Raw genomic sequence first — 26,681 nt, forward strand, 5'->3', positions numbered from 1 at the left:
AACATAAGAATATCCATCTAAGAGATAACTTGAGTTAAATTAGGGAGTAGATAGGGGATCAAATCTTGACTTATCAATTGACTTTAGTAATGAACACAAATTAAGGAGTAGTAAGGGGGATTAGGAGACAACTAGGAGAAGAAATAGGAATCTTGTTGAGGTGAGGAAAAATATTAACTTTAAATTGAAATTTAAGTAAATAATTTTGGAAATTCTTGATGAGAAAGTGACACATGGGTGGGTGAATAATCAAACTATTGGATTATCAAAAATAATTAATTATGCATGAAATGTCGAGTGTCACCTATAAGAACTCCTATAAAAGAAGGGGCAGGCCATGGGAGAAGGGGCTTTTCTTTACCCTCCTGTTGGATGGATGTGACTATGCCAGAGTAGTGACTACAAGCTATAGTGAGTTTGGTGAGGTAGAGGACTTTAGAGAGGCGACTCTTGAGCCAAAGAGTGCTCTCCTCTACCAGCTAATGTGTTACTCTGTTGTACAACCCCATTGCAGTGTAGGGGTCCACAGGGAAGGAGAGTACCCAAGGAGTAGGGTGGGAGGTCAACTGGTGGGTCATTGCATTCAGATTAAGCACGTCGACATTCACACTTGGGGTCGATCGACAACAAAGGAGGGCAATTAGCGACAAGTCAAGATTGAATCTCGTCTCCTGGTGAACGGTACCTATGTTGTTATAATACTCTTTTGTATGACTTCATTATGGTTTTAGTTAATAACATGTTAATTAGATGATATGTTCAATGAAGATAAATTCAGGAAAGTCTTATATAATGCTTAATAATTTTTGAGTTCCCAATGCTATTTTCTTATGATTGTATTTTTAGTATTTTAAAAAATATATATATATAGGGTTGGTCCCTACAGAAACTCCAAAGACTCTTTTTATTATCATGAGCAAAAATACTGACAGAATGTACCCAAGCATAGAGCTTCCAACCATAGATTGAACGAGAGAAATGTGTTACATTTATAGGCATATTGGGGAGAATCCCAGTGAGAATGCATCAAACAAGGGGCATTATGGTGATCATCCCAAGGTGAGTCGAATCTACAAGTGTCGACTGTTGTAGATGACTGTTTTCTAAATTAACAAGTGCCCCTTGACTGGTGCGAGTTGTTTCACAAGTCTTGTAGGTGGCAGCGAGTGAGTTGAGGTAGGTACAATGCACATGACTTGCTGGCTGATGTAAGTTTGAAGTCCTACCAAGTGTGTTTTGAGAGGGGTTGATATCAAACTGGAGTGTGGACGGATGTCTCTATCCTCAGTCGTGTGGAGATCTTCCTGACTGTGCATATGGCTGAAGTGGATTGCCAATGTATGGCTTGTGGACTGGCAGCTTACATGTGGAAACAAGTGGAGATAGATATGGAGACACACTCCACTAAAAACTCAAGTAATCAAATCCGTGGCAAACCCATGAGGGACTCAACCTGCTGATGTCAGCTAACTCAACCCCACAATGAGTAGTTAACTTGGCCTCATTAAGGTTATTGACTTGGTCTTCCAAGGTGGCAACCAAGTCATCTTTGAACTGCTCCTTAACTTCCTTGTTTTCCCTGTCATTTTCCTTGTATTCTTTGGCTTGGAAAACATAATAAATATCTCCAATTATTAATTTCTTGATTTTTCTTCTCTTTTTTGCCACTTACATTAAAGAAAGTGGGTTTTCAGGGGGCATATTCATTTTTTTTTACCCCCAAAGTGGGTCTTAGGATAATGAAGGAGATGTGAGCATGAATTTCAAGTACCCACATGCCACCAACATCTCCTAGAGCCACTTATTTACAACATTACATAAGAAATTAATTAAAATATTATCCTACAGGAAATTTTAATTAATTAAAAAATCCTAGAAAAACTTAGTCAAATTCCGCGATACTCTGGATATGACCTAGAGTATATTGACCCTAGACATTAGGACGAACCCAAGGCCTGTTATTAAGCCACACTCCAACTATGGACGTATTGAGTGAAAAAACTCAACTAATTATTTATCGCTGAAGAGCAAAAATAATTGGTCAAGTGAAAAAAACACTTATACTAGACTCACTTATTAACCGGGTCCCAAGTCGCTTAAGCCTGTTACATAAGTTCATCATGCTATCGATATTTATTACAGATCCCTTGTAGGGGTTGCGGAATTTGAGAGAAGAAATTATAGAAAGGAGAGAGAAAATGGGGAATAGATGCCCTGTTCACTTCTGATCTTCAAAAAACTCTAGGAGTACCTCCTGCATTGGGTAATGAAGCCCTCATTCCCTGCCATGTGCATATGAGCAGGTAACACCCCCAGTTCTCAAAGCCATGGAATACAATGGGCATGATAGTTGAATCAATGGAGACATATTGAAGGACATATCCTAAAAAAGCATATGAAAGTACTGATGCTCGAGTATGGCAAGGGCGATGTACCCATGCAGCATTATTGACATTCAACTATGGCAAATATGTCCAAATAGACTCTCTTAAGTTGTAAAAAAGACCCCATCGAAAGAATGAAGGTTTCTTATTTTTATAGCCAACAATCAAAGTCGTGTGATCCCTGATCCCCATCACTTGTGCCTTGTCTCACCAGTAAATATTCTATAGAGCCTAGGAGAGCAGTGACATGGCATGACCTCAACAAAAGGCATAACATGAGAGGAAAAGAATGATCTTGAATAGAAGAGGAAAATCAAACGAAAGGCAGGGATTTCAAGTTTGTCCAAGGGAACAACACATAAATAAACTGAGGGTAGCAAAAAGCATCCCACAATAGCTAAGATGTGGACCTAACTGTCTACCAAAGTAGAAAGTCCAAATAGCCCAAGTAATGTCCATCTCAAGCCAAATGACAACGCTAGACCTCAAAGAAAGAGACTAGAATAAGTTCCTTTTCTATATCAGCTAACTCTGTCGGTTTAAAATTTTAAATATAATAATATAATAATAACTTTTATCAGTCTGCCTTCAATACCTTCCTATAGAACATAGAAATTCACAAAAATACAATTAAATCTGAGATGGATCAACTTAAAATAAACGGAAGACTCCAGAAAAACACCTGAACTTCTTCGAGTCTTGGGAGAGCACAAATCATAAATAACAGTGATTCGCATAATTCATATATAACTCAATGGTATACAACACCACAAGAGAACATTGAATAATATGGAACATGAATAGTAACATATATAACAGTGAAAAACAATGAAACATAGAACATGAATAATGGCATGTATAGCAAATTACTTCAGAAAATGCGAATAAGAACATCAAATGATTGAATGAATACACCACCTGGAGCTTTCCAAGATGCCATGTTCCACAAATACTGACAACTTCAAGCACCTTATCATGCATGGATTGTGGATCAAAATCATCATTATGTTCTTCTTCATTTTGCCACAGATCTACACCTCCCATATAGCTCCCAATATTTGTTACAAGGATGCCCTGTGAGTCCTGCAATGATGTAATTACAAGTTTCATGTCAATGATAACTCTTTCCTTACATTCGGAGAGATATTGATTTCTGTTTTTCCAACATTTACCTCGGGAATTTCTATGTCCACACCATCCACTTCTAAATGAATTTTCCAAGGAAGGTCTGCACATGTTCTATCCATAATGTCCTTTGCACCTTCTTTTGCATACAACATTTTATTCAAAAACTGCATGAACAGTTGAAGATTAGATTAAAGAACTGATAATTCATAGAATCTGTTCCACATTTCAAAAATGTGATTTGCAACATACCTGCTCTGAGGAAAACAAAGCAACAAAACACATGAATGGTTGTTCCTAAAACATACTAAACAAGCAACACAGGAAAAATAAAATTTCTTAGTGATCTAACACTTTATTTTCTGTTGTACACTACAATATAGGTGTAGCCGGGGTGATGAATTCTACTCATAAACAGTAGCTTCATTGTTTAATTTGCTTCCCTTTGTAACTTGGATCAACTTGATGACAACACTCAGTGAAATGCATGGGAACAAATACGGTATTAAATTTCAATCCACACCATGCAGTCCATAGGTTCACTTGAGATGATATCTCCAGTTCCACACTTAAGAGTAGATATTGGAAAGGCCAGATCAAGTCCCACATTAATAACCAAGCTTGACCTGGATGAAAATGTCAACCAACAGTAACTACTATGCTTTAGGGAAGTCTAGCGATGGGCCACCAATATGCGTACCAATTGGCTCATTATAGTGCATTATAACTTATTGAAGCCCTCTAGAAGTAGGGACTGTGTCAGTATTCATTAATTAATATAATGGTCCTTTAGCATTTATCTCAAGACATCCTCACCTTGTGTAAATAAAGAGAAAGCAGACATCCAACTGAAATTATAGATGTGCACAGATATCATAAAATATAACCAAGGGTCAGAAAATGAGTTAGTATTGAAGGCAGCAGAAGCTGAACAGGAGGAATCTGAAAATATAGTCAACACAGCTGTCAGGGGGTCAAAGAATAGAGGAATCTGGGGCATCTCCAGACACCTTGCTCATCACATGTCAAAACTCAGGGCTGTTGCTCTTTCCATGGAATCTGTCCAGTGCTTCGGTTGGTAGAAGATGATTGGGACCAAATCTAAATGCAAGAGAGGGCCAGGTTGGAAAAAGTTCAGTGGGCGTCCTTCTGAACTAGATGTGCTGGGGTTTCTCCATTTCCAAAGTGAATATGCAAAGTGTGGGTAAAAGTGGGATACCATCATAGATCTATGCTATATGCTAAAGCATCGCCAAAGGCCTGGCCACTTTCTACCAGAACTGCATGGACAGGCAGCCAAGACTCCAAAAAGGATTTCAAATTCGCTATAGCCACACAAACGGTTTGTTTGGCCAAGGTTTTCTGCAATCAGCCCAGGCAGGCCAGTCATGATAAGGAGGAACCCATGGCTATTTGGCTCTACTCTATCATGCTATGGTGGTATTTTCACTTGGCATCCAAGGTAGACGAGCTGCATACCAAGTGTTTAATGAGATGTTTGTTCATCAACTGTTCACTTGTTAACTTTTAGGTTACAAACCTATTATTGATAACTTCTCTAGACTCTAGAGTGGACTTACACTTAAAGAGTCCCGACTTCGTAGTAAGATTTCAGATCAGATTACTACAGATTATGTGGAAGAAATTAAGTGCAAATTGGAGTATAGTAGTTAAATTTCATTGGCGCCAGCGACCTGGCCAATTACTATCTAGCAGATTACTTGTACTAATAATGGATTATTATGCAGATCTACCAAATAAGAGACACACCAATCTCATACATGCACACAAAGATTTTCTCCCTTCAAATCATTTCTTCATTTAAATAACTTCAGAATTTCCAAGGGCTCTGAAGCAAACAAATAGTGTTTGTTTGTAGTATGTACTTACAGTGTAGAACACACAAGTGTATAGTAAATAATATATATTGATAAAGATGATAAAATGAGTGATGATTACATGCCTTCATGTCGGTTTGCCTATATAGGCATTGACTGGCCACAAAAGTGAATGGTCACATTATTTGACCTTTGACCCTTCAGAACTAATTAATTAATTAATTAATCAATTATATTATTATTAGTAGTATTTTATTATTTATTTATTTACCTACTATTTTATTCATGACATTGCCCCTCCCTTAAAAATTCTTTGTCCTCAAAGCATAATGAAAGGGACTCCTTATGGCTGCGCACGTCGAGAACTGTGATGACTCCATATTTCATGGAGAGCGGACACAAAACTTATGGCTCCATATTTCATGGAGAACAGACACAAAACTTTCAGGTCTTTCTCCAAGGCCGAACATTGCTCACCATATTCTTCATTAATCCTATCATTCTTAAAGCCATGACAAATCCGAGAATACTCATGAATCTGATTTTTTTGTGTACCCAGTGCTTTAGATAAAAGATCTACAGTACATGATAGATTGTCATAACCTTGCACCAATAACCGATTCATAATATCTGCACACAAGGAGAGCTCAATACCCAAGGATATTGGATCCTACAAGTGGTGTTCGATGAAGTGGTGGTCATCGAACAAAGGCATCCTCACATTGTAAAGCGCTGAGTGCAGGTTGCACACGATCCTACCCATGTCTCTCATGTCACTGCCCTTGGAGTAATCCATAAGTATGATGCCATGGACAACCTCATAGAGGGACGATCTGTCTGTGCCAAACCCTACAATCTCCAAGAGCTCAACTATCTCTCGGCACAAAATTAGGGTTTCCTCCCTTTCATCCGTGTCATACCAGAATATGATCCCACTCACATAATAAAACCTGGTGTTGTCGCACAGAATGTCTAGGCACAGTGACAACAGCTCAGATCGGGGGTTGTCACCCTGATCCCCAATCTCTTCATTTAAGTCGTCTCCCTACAGTAGGCTATGGGGGTAGACCCTACGAAAAATGGAATGAAGTAGAACTATTTGGGAACCAACTAGTTCGGGAGACACAGTGAAGCGACCAAGTACTTGATTAAGATTTAGCAAGACTTATAAGATTTGATTAAATTTAAACGATTGATACCATTGCCTCATGGAGTCAACGATCTTGCTAGGGAAATTAAGACCATGTAATCGATTAGTAATTGTTGCTTAGATGAATGACTATCTTATAGGAAATTTAGATCCTAAAACTAATGTGAGATGCAAGAATCTTGGTTAATTTTAGTTAAATGCCTATCTAAGTTTAGACACTTTGATCCCGATTTCGTAGTAATTGGCAAAGAGAAGATAAGGTGAAGCACACTAAGTTGTGATTAACGACACCTCTCCTGAAAATCTAACATACCTGGTGCCTCCGGCACTCAAGAGAGTTGTGGTTCTGACGACTGCAAGGGCACCGTTTTAAGTACTATTAAAAGCAGGCTTCTCAAGCAAAGATGGATGGGTACCTATCTCTCTATCAACCAAGCTTATGCTTGGAAATAAATTTTAATTATGCAAAACTAACTTAATATGCAAATGCACGATATGATGAGATGAAGTTAGACTCGAGGATTAGAAACGCTTGTATTGCAAAAGCCCTTAATCACCAAAATGAAATGTTCACTTTACTAGATGAAGACTTAAAGATAAACCCCTTAAAACATCACAATTAAACCACAAGCTTACTTCAAATCTTTTTTGATACAATTATAGCTCAAAGAGAACAAAAACTTCTTTACAATCTAATATCAATGCCAACAAAAATACTCAACTTAAGAACAAAAGATATGCAATTTATCACAATTCTATGACAGAGTACTTTGATAATTACTCGAAATATTCGCAAAATATTTAACATGCAATGAACATCAAATAATTCAAGCAATTAATATGACAATCAATCTCAATAGATGCAAAATATTCTAGCAATTAAATTTCGAAAGATCTAAATACCTTGAAGAACCATGAAATTCAAATGCTAAGCAATTCACAATCCTAGAATTAAATTGATTTTTCTTTAGTGACCCAAATCTAGAAAAATTTGTCACTCTCCTATAGTCAATCTTTAGATATGATTTTAAGTGTGTTGGACAATAGGGAAATTAATACCACAAAAGTTTCCTTTTAGATTTTACCCTTGAACATAAAAAGAGACCAAGAAGGAATTTTAGATTAAAATTTGCTAATTCCTTAGGCAGATTTATTTTTTTGTGCTAAGTTTTATGAAGCAAATTTAATGTGATCAATGATTAATTAAGATTCTTTCATGTGACCAAAGTAAAAATAAATCAAAAGGGTTTAATAACTTAAATTTTTAATGGGCTAAAGGCCACATAAGAATTAAAAAAAAATAATGTGAAGAAGGAACTTTAGATTAAAATTTAATTATTTCTTAGGCAAATTTATTTTTTGTGCTAAGCTTTATGAAGCAAATTTAATGTGGCCAGTGATTAATTAAGTTTTTTTATGTGATCAAAGCAAAAATAAATCAAAAGGTTTTAATAACTTCAATTTTTAATGGGCCAAAGGCCACATAAAAATTAAAAAAAATTAATGTGAAAGCGCAACGTCTTTTGATTTAATTCCTTTTAGAAAAAAGAAAGTCACATTAATGGAAAATGAAATTTTTTATAAAAATTGTTTATTTGTTTCAAGCAAAACCCAAATGTCATAAAAACCAAAAAAAAAATAAAAACCCAAAATAAAAAAGAGCAAAGCAAAATTTTAAAAAAAAATGAAATTCAATTTCTAAAAAAAACAAACTATAAAAAAAGGAAAAAAAAATCTAACATTAAAATCACACACCTAAAAAAATTAAAAATTTTAAGCATTCTTTTTTTAATTTAAACAAATGTTAAAAAGAAAATAAATGTAAAATCTAACCGTAATGAATACACAAAGGATAAACTTAAAAAAATGAAAAGAGGAAATAGAACTATTTGGGCTTTGCAGGTTCGAAGAGAAGCAGCGAGGGAGAAACCTTTGAATGAGCTTGTAAGAAGGGACGCAAAGGGATGGATCCACGCACAGGTGAGCAACAAGGAGCTTGAACGCAGGTGGAGCAACAATGGAATGGAGAAGACGGAGTCTGCGGGGAGTGATGGAAAGGTAAGAGAATAGGGTTTGCAGGAGAAGAACGTAGGTTGAGGGAGCTTAACAATGACAGTGGCGGCAAAAAGGATGATGCAAGTTGAAGAGGGAGCCGAAGATGTAGGTCTGCGGAGAGGGTTTAGGCAATGAACAGCAAGGGCACAGGCACAAAGAGGAAGCTTTGACGGCAGTGAAATTTTGCAGGCACGCAGAGGAGGAAAGGAGGATGCAGGGAGCCGCAGAGGGGTCTAGGCAGCAAAAAAAAATTGAAATTTACAAAAGACAAAGCTCCGATTTCAAAAAGGAAATGAAAAACCTCAGGCAGCAAAGAAAAGAGAGGCTTCCAGACAGTTAATGGTAGCCTAAAAAAACCTAGAACAAAATCAAATTTCGCACCAATATATTTTTTGCTTCAGATTTCCTTCTAAGAGAAACTTATAACAACCACATATTTAAATTTTTCAAACCCTCGAACTGTAAAAAGAATAATGCCCCTGCAAAATGATATTGAGGCCAAATCTTACCATTAGGATGCACAGAAATTAAAAAAAATTAAATTTTAAAAGGAGGTGCTAACTCGAAACCCTTATGCATTACAAAACGAAAATCTTATGATAAGCTCGGAGCTTATTTAGCTGGGCTCTTCAAGAAATACAGATCGGGAGTTGGCTAGTCCAACTGAAGACTATCCCCTAATGCCCAATAATCTATCTCAAGATTTCCCTACAAAACTCACTCCAGCCATTAAAAATAGAGCGAAAAAATAATAATTAAATTTAGACAAATAAAGATACCTGCTATTACATTCAAAGTTAAAATCAGTATTCAAACCCCAGCAAAATGAACAAGATACATGTGCTCAGATCACTCTTTAGAAGCTATCATCAATGGCTTTAGAAAAAATCATTCACGAAATAAAACAACTTACAGCATTCACATGAAGAGTAACACCAACAAAATTTAACCCCAAAGTCTTTCTTTATTATCCAAAAAAGATTACATAAGAGTTTTTTGCTTAGCACATGACTCAGAGATCGGATGGATCGACTGACAAATGACCTCCTATTTAAAGATAAATTCTCCAACGGCTAGTTCGAGTGATCCTCGTCAAAGTAATCTCGATCGTTGATAGAGATCAAAATATCTTTTAATTTCATCCGTCGAAATATTTTAGTTTTGAGGAAATTCAAATTTTTCATTAAAATGCACTTTAATTAACTCAAAAATAGAATTTTTGAGTTAATTTCCCAAAATATTTGACTTTGACATAACCCCCAAGGATCAAAGGTTTAAGATTTATCACAATAATTAATTTACCCTAGCCCCGAGACCTTTTAAAATCTAATTTTTTAGGACTAATGAATTTTGCCTTTGGAGAATTTAAATTTACTTGGGACTCAGAATTAATTAAATTTCTGGCTTAGGATTTTAATTAATTTTGGGACAAAAAATTTAATTAATTAACCCATGAGGGGATAAATTATTTTTCCAACCCTCAAATGTTTAGCCATGGTTTTCTAATTATGAGGGAATCATGATTTACATATTTTTACATCATAAAGGAGGAAAACCGATTAGTTACAGACCCTTACAAACTACCCATTTCTGCGACACAAGTATAATCCAACAGACCAAACAATTAGTAATAAAATAATCTAACCAAATAGTTAGGATTATTCTCAAATTACTGTTACATAGACTCGATCTAGAACACTAGGACTCGCCTAAGATCCTAGCGACAAAATCTACTCCAGCTTTGGGGTAAGACTAGAGGGAAAAACTCTGTCGATCATCCGAAAATGAATCGGTGAGACTAAAAACCTCCTAGAATGGAGATTGTCAGAAAGGTAGGTTTACCTAGGTCGTTATATACATGACACAGGGCTACTGAGATTATTTACATTATACACATGCAGAATGGGTTTACATAACATCTTGGAAGTCAGGTTGATGACGATCACTGGATGACATGGGCACATCAATCGGGCGCAATCCCTTTTTCAAAAAAGGGGTGTACTGCTATGGGGTCGTTGACACATAGTCGTCAGAGCCTGGTTAGCGCTCCTAGAATCTTATTGAATCCATTCACAGAATGCAACAAGGATGTGATGGTTGGAATTTGCTTGCAATTAAGATGAAGAACATATATATGCTTCCAAAGGGCTCTAGAACCCTTAGGGATCAGAATATCGTGTACTATCCAACGAACTAGTGAATTCACATAGTCTACGAACAACAATCTGTCTTGATTTGGAAAGCACTCTTTTAGGTGTCGCTCAATATCTTTTATGTAGAACGATACTCTGTCAATGGTGGGGTTTTCAGAGTTGCTATGCTCATTGTTCAAGGGATTTTCAAGGATGATTGCATTCAACAACCTAAATGGATTATAGATGTATGCATTCGGTGTGTTGTTGGCTGCCATTATAATAAAAACAAGGTCTAAGAAAATACGTGTAATAGATCTGAAAGACTATCACTCCATGAAGGGAAATGAGAACTGAAAAGGTACATCTCATCTCCCTAGATACTTTTAGTTTCTTTGTTGAGACCACATGGGATATAAAGTAATGTTATGGTTTTGAAGGAAAATTGAAGAGTATTCAACATGATTTATATTTGTTGAGCTCTCAATATCTAGAATCTGTAGTTGAACAATTTATTGTATTTGCCATGAAAGCGTGACCTCTATTGTATTTGTGATCATCAAGGTCTTCAGGTAATGAAAATTCGGAATTACAAATCTTCAACCAATTTAATGGCTGACATGAACTTCTTGGAGGGCGAAACTTTGTAATTGCACTTCTAAAATCCATGGCTTACAGGGGTCTTTTCTGTGAAATTGGAAACATTGACCTTCTTATTGAAGGCAGCCTTGTTGGTTGCTGCTAAAAAGCATTACCACAGTTAACTTTACCATTATCATAATCCAAGCTAGCTCCCATTTTAAGATCATCTTCACTATAGTCTGTGATTGACATAATCTTTTCGTGATCTTGATTATAATTTGTCACTGACATAATCTTTTCGTGATCTTTTGCAGAACGTATTGATTCTTCATCAATAACTTTTGTAGATTCATTTCCTTCCTACCTTTTTCGTCTTCAGCCGCCATATACCCACTTTGATTATCAGTCTCATTTTAGTCACCTTGAGGAGGAACAACATGTTCAAAATCCTTTTCTTGATTAGAGCATTATTTAATGTTAGTCTCTTTCATGTCAATATTCTCTTCTATTTTAGATGTGAATATGTTTCAAGAAGTTTTATTGATTGTGCAAGTATTTCTCTCATTTCCAATAATAGTTCTCGTCTAGTCATATAGCCATAATCCTGGAATATGTTCCCATGATTTTTGGACTTAAACTTTAATGGATGAACAGTGCAATGGTTAGTCAAGGAACGAACTGCTCTGATACCACTGTAGCAAACAAATATTGTTTCTACTTACAATGTAGAATATACAAATGTATAGTAAATAATATATATTGATAACGATGATAAAAAGAGTGATGATTACATGCCTTCGTAGTGGCTTTCCTATATAGCCATTCACTGGCCATGAAGGTGAATGGTCACATTATTTGACCTTTGACCCTTCATAACTAATCAATTATATTATTATTATTATTATTTTATTATTTATTTATTTACCTATTATTTTATTCATAACCGGCTCCCTTCCTGGGATAATGGCCCTCTGAGGAAAAATACAAACAAAATTAAGCCTGGAATTTGATCCAACTAACCAAATTGTTGATTTGTCCTTTCATCCATTGGTTGATTTGGATCCTTCCCTTGTTGCCCCTTGCACTCTTCCGCTATCCCTGCACACTTCAATGGAAATCCTTCTCCACCCAATCACTAAGATTTCACTCTCACTGTGTCTTGTGCTAAAGATATGTTTTCTCCCTTAGAGTAACCTTCCTTTTATAAGTTTGAGCTATTGACCAAATCCACAACTCTAATCTCCAAAGTGATTGACAGTTGAGATTAGATCTTAACATCACTTGATATCAATGACTAAGATTCATCTAATTCACTAATGCAAATAACCTTTGCACTTCATCAAATTAACTCACCTTATCTTATAAAAGTTAATTACTTTAATAATTAAAGTAATTGCTAACGCCAAGGGTCAAGTTTCAGTTAGGCGACTTCCACACACCTAGGCACTTAGGCTTGTATGGAAGTACCTGCCTAAGCTACTAATATCAACACTACCTCTTAGCACGGAAGGTACTTCCTTAAAAGGCACATGGAACCAAATGTCCCTCTAGTCCTAGCACAATCTCCCATGCATCATCATTTCCCATGGCTTTCCTCCAAACCTCGTGGTTTGTTGCCTCTTCAATGACAGTAATCATCAGTCCCATATAGTTCGGAAACTTCTTCAGAGGCTTGCTCTCCCTGAATGTGCTCCTAGGATCCTCAACATGCTCCTGAACATCCCTCAAAGTATGCTCAAAGCACCTAGGTCTACTAACAAAACTACAAGAAGCTAATGAGTCCTCCCAACCTGAAGGTTGACTACCGGAATTAGAAGCCTCTGCATGTTGCTCTACCTTTGAAGCCTCCTGCTCCTTGTCCTTTGGCACTACAATTCATGAAACTTCTTAGATGCCAAGTTCTCCTCGAGCCTAATATCCCTCTCACAAATGTCTTCCTCTACACTAGTATGAAGATCCTATAAACCTTTGAAGCCTCGCTATACCAAACAAATGTGCCCCTCTATCCTAAAGGCTCCAACTTTGTACTCTTCACCACAACAAAATGGATGTAAATTGGACAACCAAAGATCCTCAAGTGTCTTACCTCTAGTTTCACCACTTTGAATGCCTCCTCTGGAGTCTTGTCCCCCAATATCCCTTGAGAGCTCCAGTTTTGCACATATACTATAATGTTACACTCCTCTACCCAAAGAAACATAAGCAGCTCTCGCTCATGTATCATAGACTTGGCAAAAATCCTTGAATTCGTTCGAGGCTTACTCTACCCCATTGTCTAGCCATAAGACCTTGATCTTCTTTCCTATCCACTTCTCCACATGGGCATTGAACTCCCAAAACCAACTTAATACCTCATCCTTGTTCATAATGAAGAAGATCTAGGTTTTCCTGGAAAAGGCATCTATGAATGTGAGATAGTAGAGTGACCCCAGCACTGATGCCACTAATAGCATTGATCCACATACATCTAAGTGAATAATATCCAAGATTCCATTAGACCTAAACTCACTATTTGAAAAAGCATCCTTGACATTCTTACCAATTGCACACCCTCTACACATGCCATGTTGCTCAATGTTGAACTCTACGAGACCACTGACAATCTCCCTTAGGATTAGCAATGCCCTGTAGTGCAAGTGTCCCATCCTCTTGCGCCATAGCTCACACAAATTACCATTGTGGTGAGAAAGGCTTCTGCACATTGTTCAGCTAATCTTGGATTTCTATGGCTTGCTCAATAAAGTCCTGGACTAAGTCAACCATACTTTGCTAGAGGTCCCCCTTGTCCTTCAATTCTGAGACTATTGGGCACTTACTCTTCGTTCAGGAGGAACTTACTTTCGGGCTACACTTACTTATAGTTGAGCTTCTCTATGTGTGGACTAAGACTCCTTTAAAGGAATTAGCACTTGCCCATTCCTAAATATAACCACATATCCTCTAACCTTCACTAACTTTGAGAACAATTTCTTCTTCAATCGTCATACAAACAACATGTCCTTTCCCTCCAACATCCCTCCAGACTCTAGCTAGAACATGATGATTCCAAACGATTCACTATGTACCGAGCATCATTACCAAGCTCCGCATGTAAATTTGAGTTGCTCTTTGTCACGACTCACACCACTAAATAGCTCTCGTGCCTCTATCATATGACGCGATGCACCACTATCCAAGTACCAAGCACTCACTCCTTGTGATGTCACAGGTAGATAGACAATAGGCAAATGAGAAGTCCTTCTCGAACTTAGTTGCAAACTCATCAAGTTGTACCCCTATGTTGATGTTGTTGTTTGTTGTGACTTCCCCTTCACCTCTTCTCTGGACATTATGATGCATAGTGTCCACTCTTCTGGCAATTGAAGCACTTGAACTTGCTCAATTCCTTCTTACCTAGCTAAGAGGTTAACCCCTCACTATTACCCATGGAATCCTTCCCCTTGCCCTTCTTGACCATACTAACCAAAGCCAAGTTCTCCCCTTTGTCTCCTTACTTGCTAGCTCTAGACTCCTCCCTACTCTCTTCTTGGATGTAATCATCCCAAAGCCTTTCCTAGTTGGGAAGGTGTTCCCGAGGGCAAATTCCCTTGATTAATGGTTTCCATGACTCAGGAAAACCATTTAATGCCACATCTACAAGCTATACGCCCTTCTCTTTTTCCCCAGTAACTGCAAGTTGATCTCATGTCTGGGTGATCCTCATTAAGTAGTTGGTAATGTTATCATACCTTGACATTTGGATGGATCTAAGCTTGTTTGTCAAGATCATCTTCATGTTCATGTTGTTATGCTAGAACAAGTCCATTAGACCCTTGAGCATCTCCCTCACCAACTTCTTTTCTGCTAAGTGTGAGATGGAATGATCCTTTATGGCATCCATGATAATTCTCTAGGGTCTAATGTCCTTCATTTGATCTACCTTATATATTGAATCTATCAATTGAAGAACAACCTTTCTGACAAACTCTTCTAGGTCATGTTCCTCCAATAATGACATGACCCATGCCTTCCAAGGAAGAAAGTTAAATGCTACATCCAACATATCCTCGAATCTCAAATTGGTTGCTCTGATTTCTAGATTTGGTAATTTTCCACCTTGTTTTAAATCCTTCTGGCACTCACAAGAATAAAAATTGATGTTGGTTTATAGATCTGCCAAAATCTCCTTGTGGATCTATTTCTCGGTCCTTTGAAACACCCACAAAATTGATTTTCTGATCAATACAGTCTCCCACTCTCCCTCTGAAGAGTGTATTCCACCAATCCTACAGGCACTATCATTTGTACCATGCTCCTTTTGCACTATTGCCACTATGTGCATCACTTTTAACTCACTTGTCATCTACACCCTCATACAACCATTGTATCAATGTACAACCCTGACACTTATGGTGATTGGTGATTGTGAGTTAACCCCCACGTGCTACGAATCTCCAAAAACTCCATGGCTTTATTTTTTGCAATTTGACACTCTCTTTTCCCCACGACACCCTGTGATTTATCCCCTTGCATTTGACAACTCTCGTGTAGCAGTTTGTTGCACTTTCTTTCTCTCCTTGTACATTGACACTAACAACCTACGAGCCTATCAATTGTGGCAATTAGCTCTAGAAGCTCTGCACGCGCTCAAATTAAGAATCTTGCAATGGCTACATTCTCTATAGTCGGCTTGATTCCTTTGGAAATCGTAAGAAACAACTACCAGTGAACCAAACACTCCTTTTTCTTTGTATAATTTTTATTATTCACTTTTACTCAATGCACTTGGCCCCTTCAACAGCTACATGTAAGGCAGTGACTTTCTTTTTTTATTTAACTCGTCTTCTCAGTCATATGGCCCAATACCTTTTTTGTAGTGTACAAGTTTTCTTTTTAAGGCTCAATTTCTATACATGTAACGATCTGTGTACAAAACGGACACATCCTTGTACGATTTCTCAACTCACTAAACCCAGACTGCTTAGTCCTTGCAACTCTCATACAAATCTGGGTTTTGTGTCTGTGTGCAATTCTTAAGACATTGGTCTTCAGAGGTTGTACTATGATACCCTATTAAATTTCATTAACCCTGGCAGCCTAACCAATTACTACATAACATATTCCTTGCACTAATATTTAATTATTATGTAGATCTACTAAAATGAAAGACACTAGGATCTTAACACAGATAAAATAAACAATGGAAGCAGATTTAATCACACACCAATCTCACACATGCACACAAATATCTTCTACCCTCCAAATTTGTTCTTCATTCAATTTCAAATCACTTTAGAACTTACAAGGCCTCCCTTTTTAGGATAATGGTCCTCTGAGGAAAAATACATATAATAATAAGTTTGGCATTTGATCCAACTAATCAAACTCTTGATTTTTTTGCTGATCTCTTGGCTAATCTAGATCTTTTGTTTGTTTCCCTTACACTCTTCCTCAAACCCTGCACACTTAAATGGAAGTCCTTCTCCACCCAATCACTAAGATCTCACTCTCATTGTGCCTTTTGCTCAAGATGTGTCTTATCCATTAGCCTAGCCTTTTTTTTATAAGTTTGAGTTATTGATTGAATCCACAGCCCTAATCTCCAAAGTGAATGACAATTGAAATTAAATCTCAATATCACTTGAGATCTAACCTTTGAGATTCGTATAATTGACTAATGTGAATCATCCTTGCATTTTCTTAAATTAACTCACATTATCTTATAAAAATAAGTTATTTTAATAATTAAAGTAACTGTTAAGGTTAAGGGTCAATTAGGAAACCTCCACACACCTAGACAATTAGGCTTGTGTAGAAGACCTGTCTAAGCTACCAATATCAACAATAGTCAGCGAACTCCTATGGCTCAACAATGTTGCCTATACAAGGGTAAACAACTAGAGGAGTTATTACAAATCCAATCAGTAGGGTTGCAGAGGTCCGTGCAACCTATACTAGGATAGGCACACACAGGATAAGGACCCACTATCACCTCAACCCAAACCCCCACTCTTTACACCCTGCATCATCGTACGAGGCAAAGGAAGGATTTCCAGTCAATATCTCAACCAACTCCGTGCCTTAAATGGGGTCAAAAAGAGGTGGACAATTTAATTATGTGGGTTGTCTTGCTAATTTATGTAAGTATGCAACAGAAAACTAAAAATAGCAAAACACTACACCAAATAATATTGGAAATGGCATGTGACCAATAAATTTGATGTAGACTAAAAATACTAACCATTTATAAAGTTATTTTTCAATTCGAAATATTCATTAGAGGGGTTAGAGAGCAAATATGTTTGTTGCCCTATCAAAATAAACTGCAAAATCTGCAATAAATTGTAGGGACAACAACCAATTTCACTCAAATAGACCACTCCTAAATAATTGATCTAGGAGCAGAAAAGTTGGAAGATATGAGATTTATCTTGAAATACTACTTCCAAACTTATGAACAACAGTAAAGACCAATTTCCAGAAAGCTAGTAATTGTATCATTAAGTTCCAATGATGAATTCCCGTTGGCTATATGCTCAGAAAGTTTCTAGAATTTAATTTACATTGTAACTAGAAATATGTGTATTATTTTACTCTAAATCAATTGATCAGTATATAGAATTTAAAGTAGAGTTGATGTGCAAGTTTCTAAATGAATAACTTACAAGGTATGAGCAAAGTATATAGAATTTAAAGTAGAGTCAATGTGCAAGGTTCTAAATGAATAACTTACCCGGTATGAGAAAAGAGCCTTGAAGAATGTTGCAGATTTCTTCAAGTAACAATTAGTGAAATACATAGATCTACAATAAAATCACTTAATACACAAGGATAAATTATCTAAAAATTATTCCAACTCAATATATCAAACATTGGCATAGATTTAGCTTTATTTTAATATCCCTCAAAGCCTTGCTCAGGCCCAAGCTTTTGTTGTTACCATTGAATGCAATAAGCACATCTAAGATCAATATGCCAGGGCCAATGTAGAGGCCAAGCCATATCTAAGCCAACTGCCCAAATTGACCCCACCTTCCAAGATTTTGCTCAAAAGTTTGATAAGATTACCAATGAGCAAAGGTAGATGGCCATGATCAACATATTGACAATCTTAGATAGGAAAGAGGGTCCTTGCAAAACTACCCTCCCAAGTTCCAATTCAAAAATGATAGGGCTCCTAAGAGGAATCCCAATAGTGGCAAGAAACCTTCATCGCAGAATTTGCCTAACACCCTTGCCCCTACAAACAAGGTTAATCAAGAGGGATTTCCCCGGTTTCAAACTCTAACAAATCTCACAATGAGGATTGTTCCTATAGTCAAGTTGAGGAGGAGGATAGTCAAAAGCACTTGAATCTGATTAATGATCCCGCTCCTTTCACTACTTTGCTTGATGAATCTTCATCCCTTTCTTAACAAAACAAGGAAGAATCCATTGAAGAACCTAATAAAGAACATGATGAGCCTATTAATACTATTGAAGCTAGGGGTAGATTCAAAGGGTAGCATTATACTTGAAAGAATAGTTAGCCCAACCACCATGGAATAGGTAATAGTAGTAGCCTTGTTTCTCAAAAAAGTATTAAGCCACCTTTATCCCCTAAGACTAATTCAAAGCCCAACTCTTCCAACGCAAATAATAGAATATCACTAGATGTTGATTTGGAGAATGTCTTATCATAGGTAAATGCACCTCAAGTGTTGGTGAGGTTTCTTTTGTCACCCAGATTGTGCAGGCTTTGCGACAACACTCAAGACGAAGGTTGTCACTCTGATCCCCGCCCACTCTGTTCTAGTTGTCTCCCAACAACAGGCTATGGGGGGTAGTCCCTATGGAATGAGATGAAGAAAAACAAGTTGGAAACCAACTTTCTTGGGAGACATGGATGAGTGACCTAGCCAATTGGTTAAATTCAAGCAAGATTATTGATTAAATTAAATTTTAAAGTATGAGACATGTGACTTAATGGATTCACAAATTCTTGCTTATAGTAAAATGGAACCAAATGACCAGATGGACACCCACTGTTGAACCTGATTGACTAACCTGAATGATATGCAAACCTATGACCTACGTGTGATGTAGAGATCTTGGTTATTTTTAATTAAATTCCTAATCTAGATGTAACCTTCCTTTAACTATTTTGAAACTAGGCTCCAAGGTAGGTTGTGGGAAAGAGGCCAACAGGAAGCAAGGTAAGGCCTAATTAACGATACCTTTTGTTGTGCTTCTATCACCCGATGCTTTTGGCACTGAAACTGTGGCGCTGATGATTGCAAGGTCACCGTGTTAACCACCAAAGAGTTGCTAAGGCCCCTCAAGCTAAGTGAGAAGGGTTGCCCTATATCTCTACCAACCTGGCTTATGCTAAGAAGTAAATTATTAATGCAGCCTAAACCTAGTATGCTTATGCAAGAGATTATGGGTGAGATTATCTGGAGTTAAGATTGCTTAAGTTACTTAAGTACTTATGTGAAATTTGTCTTAATGTAAGAGTACTTAACAATGTTGTGATACAATCTTAAATAACATAAGTGCTAAGAGATATAAGTGTAAATTTCAAGTAACCAACTTATCCACCAATGATTATTAACAAAAGATATTATGTCAATCAACAAGATCGATGTCAGATTCTCAGTGCAAAGATGAGATAAGTCAATTTCAGATCTACGACAATTTATATCAGCAATAAAAATTCAGAAAATTCAAACTTTATCAATAGTACAACAATAGTAAGGAAACCACTTCAAATCATGAAATTTACATTACACATAAAACATAAAAATTATTTTTGACCGGCAAATGTAAATTAACTTGGTTAGCCCACTTTATGATGATGTAATCAACGATATTTCAGATCTGATTGTTTAGTTTACAGCAGTAAGCAATCACAAATCAGCAAGCTAAAGATACCAAAAATAGATGGTCAATATGCCCGAAAATAATAAAAATGCTCTAGAACTCAAAAGTTTCAATTTTAGGGCTTTTAGGAAGTGTGATTCAGCAAATTTCAGAACTGATAAATTTATTACAGCAATAAATTAGTGATAGATCAGCAATCTAAAAACACTGAAAATGACACCCAAAATGACTAAAAATAGTAAGTTTTTGCCGAAAACTAAAAATTTAAATTTTTTTATGCTTATCAAGTATATGCTTCAGAAATATTTCAGACTTGAATTTCACAGTTATGCAGTAAATTCCAGCAAGCTAAAAAGTTAGATCTAGGTCAAATTAGAGATGCCCAAGTGGCCAAAACTTGTGAAAATTTAGATTTTGCAATTCTAATTGATTTTGACCAATTAAAATGTGATTTTAGGAGTTAGATATTAATGATTTGACTGTTGTAACAAAACTAAGACAAAACAAAGGATGGGAAAAAAACTAGGACAAAACAAAGGTTTAGAGATCAAACCCTAGGCCCAAGGCCTTGAAGATCCCACGGTTGAAATTCATTGAAATTTTGGGATCACATTGCCACTTGAAAAATATGAATTTTGAAACTTTAAGCCTACAAAACTGCCAAGTATTTAGCCTTAAAACTTCAAATTAGGGTTTCAAGTCAATTTAGGGCAAAAGAGGCTAAGAAAATGGAGAACAAGGATAAGGAAGACAAATTTGCGAGGATAAAAGGGCTAGGATGATAGATTGGGGCCCAAGGATGAAGAATAAGGCCTCAAAGAGGCAGCGCTATGCCTAATGAGGCTAGCGTTGGGAGTATGGAGGGTTTTGGGGCCTAGGGCAAGACCTATGGCCTAAAGGCCAAGGAAAGGGATTCGCAAGCCCATAGAGGGTGGTGGCCTAGGGAGAGAGGGAGAAGGGGGTCGAGGAGGAAGGTCGAGGGAGGACGGAGGAGGGGGAAGGGGTGAGGGAGGAAGGCCAAGAGGGAAAGAGGCTAACAAAGTGAAGGTCGAGAGGAAAAGAGGAGGCCACAAAGCCTTTTGGGCCTGCGGCTAGGGCAAAGAAGGGAAGCCACAACCCCTAAGGGTCACAGCTAGCCCTGGGAGGGCTAGAAACCAAGACGTTGGGGGGAGAAGGCCAACGTTGAGGCCTAGGAAAGAAAAATTGGGGCTAGAAGCACTGAAAAGCTTGAAACACTTGCTCCAAAAAAATTTATGCTTCAACTCTTTGATTTTCTGAAAATTCTTCCATGGAAACCCTGCAAAAAATTCCAAGAGACTAGATCCTACTCTCAAGGCCCTAGATCTAGCTCTTTTTCCACTTGACTCCTTAATCCAACCTACAAAAATATAATTTACAACACCCAAACCCCAAATGTAATGACCCATCTTTAATATAGAGAGCACAAGAATATTAGCATGCATACAATGCATGCATATGATAGCTACATATGCATGTATTGCATGTACTGCACTATTATATATATTTTAAATTAACTATAAATATTGAATATCATGACACTGCTTCAGATAGAAGTTACACCCTCACCCATCACCAAACATATTGCTTAATGCGCCATAATTAAGGAGAAAATACCTTAAATAATTTCAAGAATATAAATTTAAAAGTATAAAGTAAATATGGTTATAAGAAAATAAATGTAAAATTCAAGTTAATTATAAATATAGTTATATATTTATATATCCCATACTATTAATAAATTATACTAATAAATTATCAAAATGTGAAATTAAATCAAAATAAAATACATATTATAAACTAAGGGCATTTATATAAAACTAATAAAAATCCTAAAGGTAAACTTTATACATATGTCAATATTCTTGTAGTTTTGGTCGAATAGAGTCACACGTTACAAAGGAGGAAAGGTGTCACCATGTAGGAGGGGTGACCGCCAAGAAATAATATACATAGACGGAAGGGGAGCAGGAAATAGGGGGAAGGAAAATCAGTTTTTGGGGAAAAACAGAGGATTGCCTTCACCTTTGGAATATAGTGCAAGGAGGAGGAAATTCAGTGAATGGTGATAGAAAATAAATCTGTTTGAGGGATGAGCCAAGGGCTCGATTTTGAACTGTAAATTGGGAAATTTTGAGCTGTTCTTGGAGTTTTGGGCACGGGGGCCAGTGGACTTCCATTTCGAAGTCCTTTGGATCTGGGAACCGCAGAGGTCGATCCCAGATAGGCAGGGAGGAATCAATTAGCTTGGTAACGGAATCAGAAAAACTCGGAGCAACGTGGACCAACCCCAAATGGGAGAATCAGGTACGCCATTGCATTTAATTTAATAGAATTAATTTGATAGAATTTTACAAAAAAAATTGTCCATCTAATTGAATCTTAACATTAGTACTTACACCAAATATATACAAAATGAATCTAAAAACCCCAACCCAAGTTAGGAAAATAATTTACAATTTAATTTACAAAATATACATGGGTTTTTAAAATAGATTTTGAGAGAATAATTTTTATAATATTTTTTCCTTTGAAGAATGAACAGAAATGCTTCAAAAAATTTATGCTCACTATAGCCTTAGCAAAGATTTAATCCACAATATAGAAACTAGAGATCCAAGCAAAATGATCCTTGCCCACAGTCTGTGAACTTGGATACCAAGGATTGAATACCTACAAACACTATGTATTATCTCAAAATAATCACATGAAGCACAACATAAGAAGCCTGTAGTTAATACATACCACAAATCAACGAGCAAGAACACCTCAAGTTGCACCCCAAAATATTTTATTATAGCAAAAAAAATAATTCCCAGCAGGACGATAGTTTAAAAAATGCTTCAGCAACAATATTCTAGCCAGAGATCAAGATGACTAAAGACTCAAATGACTCTAATTTATAGATAAATCCTCCAAATGGAAAAATAACGGCTAGTTTCTTTGACCCTTGTCAAAATAATCTTGGCCATTGATAAACACTTCAACATCTTTTAATCTTAGCCATTGATTTTTTATTTTTGAGGAATTTTCGAATTTATCATTTAATTTCATTTTAATTAGATCAAAATTAATTATTTTGAGCTAATTTCCTCAAAAATTTGATTTTTGACTTAAACACCAAGGTCCAAGGGTCCAAATTTTCTTGAAAATGACAAAATTCCCTTGGTGGAGGAATTTAAAAAATTGACTCTCTTAAGACCTGCGAATTTTTCCATTTGAAAATTTATTTTCCTGAGACATTAATTAATTTTCGAGCTCAGGATTTAATTTTATTTTGCCAAAAAATTTAATTAATTTACACAAAGGGATTAATTATTTTTTCCAACCCTCTAATACATATGATTTTTCATTTACAAGACTCAAAGAGGGAATACACATGTCTTAGACCCTCAAGACACATAACCCATCTGCGACTCAATATGATCTAGTAATTAACCAAGTGATTTGTAATAAAATAATTAAGCCAATTAGCTTAAATTATTCCCAAACCACTTTTACATCAAACTCGACTAAAACACTAGGACTCACCTGATAATTCGACAATAATGTCACCCTAGCTTTGGAGTTTAAGCTGGAGGGGAAAAACTCTTCTGATTAGCCATGTCAAAAAGCACAGGTAATCAATGAGGTTAAAAAACCTCCTAGGATGGAATTCGTCATCAAATTATAGCCTTACCTAGGTTGTTACATAGACTCGAGGTTTATTAAAATCATTTACAATGTATAACTTGCAGAACGGGATAACCATGACACATGGACTGCTGATACGTGATTTGATCCCTGTTGAAAAAAGTTGGTACTTTTGCTTCCCTAGAACTTTGACAATTTGAGTGCAATAGTTCCTTTGAATTGTTTGCATCATAATCTTAGGTATTTTAACTTCATTGTTTAACATGAAAACTTTATGCTTCTTCGCACTATATTTCCCTTGCTTCTATTATTGTATGTTTGATTGTGTTTCTTACCCCCTTTAATATATGTAATTGATTCATCTTGACAACAAAATCTTTCACACCATATCAATGTTGCATTAATCGTTATCGGGATAATATTGGCGCAAGGAAAAAAATCGGAAAAAATCGTAATTATCGAGAAATAAGCGGGAAAAAAAAAAATCGTTTGGTACAAAAATATTCATTTTTTTCATTTTTTTCAATTTTTTTAATATCTAAACCATCTAAAACATAAAATAAATACATTGACACATAAATATGATTAAAAAAAAAACTAATATATAAGATGTTAATATCATTTCTAGTGCTAAAATCACACAACATTGAATCATGTCCTGAATAGTAAGTCCTGACTCCTGAGTCCCAACTCAGCCTCAAAATATCAACAAAAAATATAATAATGTATCTCATCATGTCATAATGTCATAATGTCATATTCAATAAAATGAAGAAAATAACTAAAGTCTAATCCTATTGATTTCCTCTACCCCTCTTGCGAGAAAATGCCACATCTTTCCGTTTCCCTCTAGATGTAGATGCTGGTGCTAGTGGAGTTGGCAGTGGAGTCTGCTATGCTCTAGAAGCTGAAGAACTAGAAGTAGGAGCTATAGGAGGTAGACCACATCCTCTATTGGTGGCAGGGGTAGCCCGGGCAGGTGGTGTCACCTGGAAACATTACAATCTCCCAATCCTGAAATCCTGAAAAACTGATAAGTCTGCTGCATTTTGAATGAAATCTAAAATTCTACTTTCTCCATATGAAATCCAATGAGGCCGGAACCACTCTCAAACATCCTGATTCATTTCATGGTAATGTTAAAAATTTAAGTAAAAGGATGAAAATGAAGATTAAGGAGAATGTCACCTTTACTTTAAGAATTTAACATTACCATGAATAGCATATCAATACTAGGGCCTAGACTTGATCATTAAGCTGCCCCACTCAAAAACTATTTGTTTCTTTAAAAAAAAAATTGCATTTCAAACATTTAGCATCCCTTATAAAACCTCGTTGCCCCTACTGTGCAAATGATTTCATAAAAAAAACCAAAAAAAAACATTATAAAACCTCGTTGTCAGAGACACCCACTATAATTTCGATTGTTATCGCGATAATTTCATAAAAATCGGCCAAAAAAAAATTACCCGTGATAATTTTGTATAGAAATCGCGATAAAATCATTGTATCGAAAAAATCGCAATAATTTGAATTTATCGCGATTTTCCCAACACTGCACCATATAATTTAGTGTTGACCTTGTCAATTAAACCCCATGAAATGATTTTCAAGGTTGGTAGTACAGTTTCAAACTACATCAACCATTCCACAACTAGCATCATATCCGTGTCTTCGAGTATTAGAGCATATTAGAGCATTGTTGGAGAGGTAAATCCCCTCTACGGATAGAGGCAATCCCTACTAGCCCAGCAAGGGTCTAGCAACAATCAAACAATGCTGCTATGCATGTTCCTAATTACAATTAAACAAGAGGTAAAGAGATTTCAATCAAACACAACGAACACAATCAATCAAACAGCCTAATGCAACTAAAAGCGAGGAAAGGAAACTTTTTCTTTTGAAAATGCAAATCAATGAAACATTCTTTTCCTTTTCAACTTTTTAAAAGCGCTACTAGTTTGATTTTCTTTCAGTGACACAAAGCATCCAAAATAATTTGGAGGAACTAGAACACCAAGCAAAATGTAATGGCCTAATGAAAGCACACAAAGTTCCCAAAACAACCAACAACGATTTCCAAATCAATGAGAAGATCAAGTTCTGCACGAGCTATGTCATCTAAGCTCGGCAAGTCAAGCAAGGATTGCAAGCAAGGAGAAAGTGAAAAACACTCGGAAACACGACCCAAAGCACTTCAACAATTACTGAACAAGTGCACAAACGAATCCGAAATTGGCTGATCAAACAAGCAAACAAGATCCCTACGGAAGGCTTGACACACACATGGCCGCTAGATGTCCTAGGGCTAGAGTGCAAAATCAACAGAGAAGGGCAAACACCCGAAGGAAGAGAGTTACAACCAGCCAATTAGAGACTCAAAACCATTCAGCGATCGAAAAAGTGACGGTGTAAACACAAACCAAGCAGCGAAAGCAAAAGGGAAGGAGTTCGCGAAACCAAAAACTAAGCAAAAAATGGAACCCTATGGATCCAGACTTCGCAATCAAGGAGTTCAGACAGTGAAAAGCAAGTCACAAAGCAGGTGGAGAGAAGAAGGGACAGTCAAAGCAAAAGGTTCAGGAGGCTAATTTGGTCAAAAATGAATTTTACAGGATCAGCGCGGGTAGCCTTCAGCAACTCGGCGCTGACAGGAGGAGCCCTGTAGCAACTTTGCGACGTCAGCGCGGAAGAACAGGAATAAAGCGCGCTGTCTCGGAAAAACGAGGTCAGCGCGGAAATAAAACACACAGACGCGATGACGGGAAATACAAAGAAGCGGGGGCGCGATGTCAGCGCGGAAGGACACGAATAAAGCGCGTTGTCTCTGAAAACGAGGTCAGCGCGACTGTTAGACGTACAGGCGCGATGGAAAGAAAACCAAAGAACAGGGTCGCGATGTCAGCGCGACTGTTCGGAATTA

General features: G+C 36.7%; 1 protein-coding gene across 6 annotated transcripts in view; it reads right to left on the minus strand.

Annotated features, from left to right (window-relative positions):
- Positions 1–26,681, minus strand: part of DGK1 (diacylglycerol kinase1) — a 182,432-nt gene that overhangs the window by 81,561 nt on the left and 74,190 nt on the right. For all 6 annotated transcript variants that reach the window (XM_089374257.1, XM_089374256.1, XM_089374252.1 and 3 more), the window contains 2 exons: positions 3,557–3,676; positions 3,303–3,467 (listed from right to left, as the gene is read on the minus strand). In XM_089374257.1, coding sequence (XP_089230383.1) covers positions 3,303–3,467; positions 3,557–3,676 — 285 coding nt within the window. The remainder of the gene's footprint in view (positions 1–3,302; positions 3,468–3,556; positions 3,677–26,681) is intronic.

This window comes from Pinus tabuliformis, chromosome 8, assembly GCF_031772625.1.
Source record: "Pinus tabuliformis cultivar Carrire ecotype Pingquan chromosome 8, CPIR1, whole genome shotgun sequence".
Taxonomy (NCBI): domain Eukaryota; kingdom Viridiplantae; phylum Streptophyta; class Pinopsida; order Pinales; family Pinaceae; genus Pinus; species Pinus tabuliformis.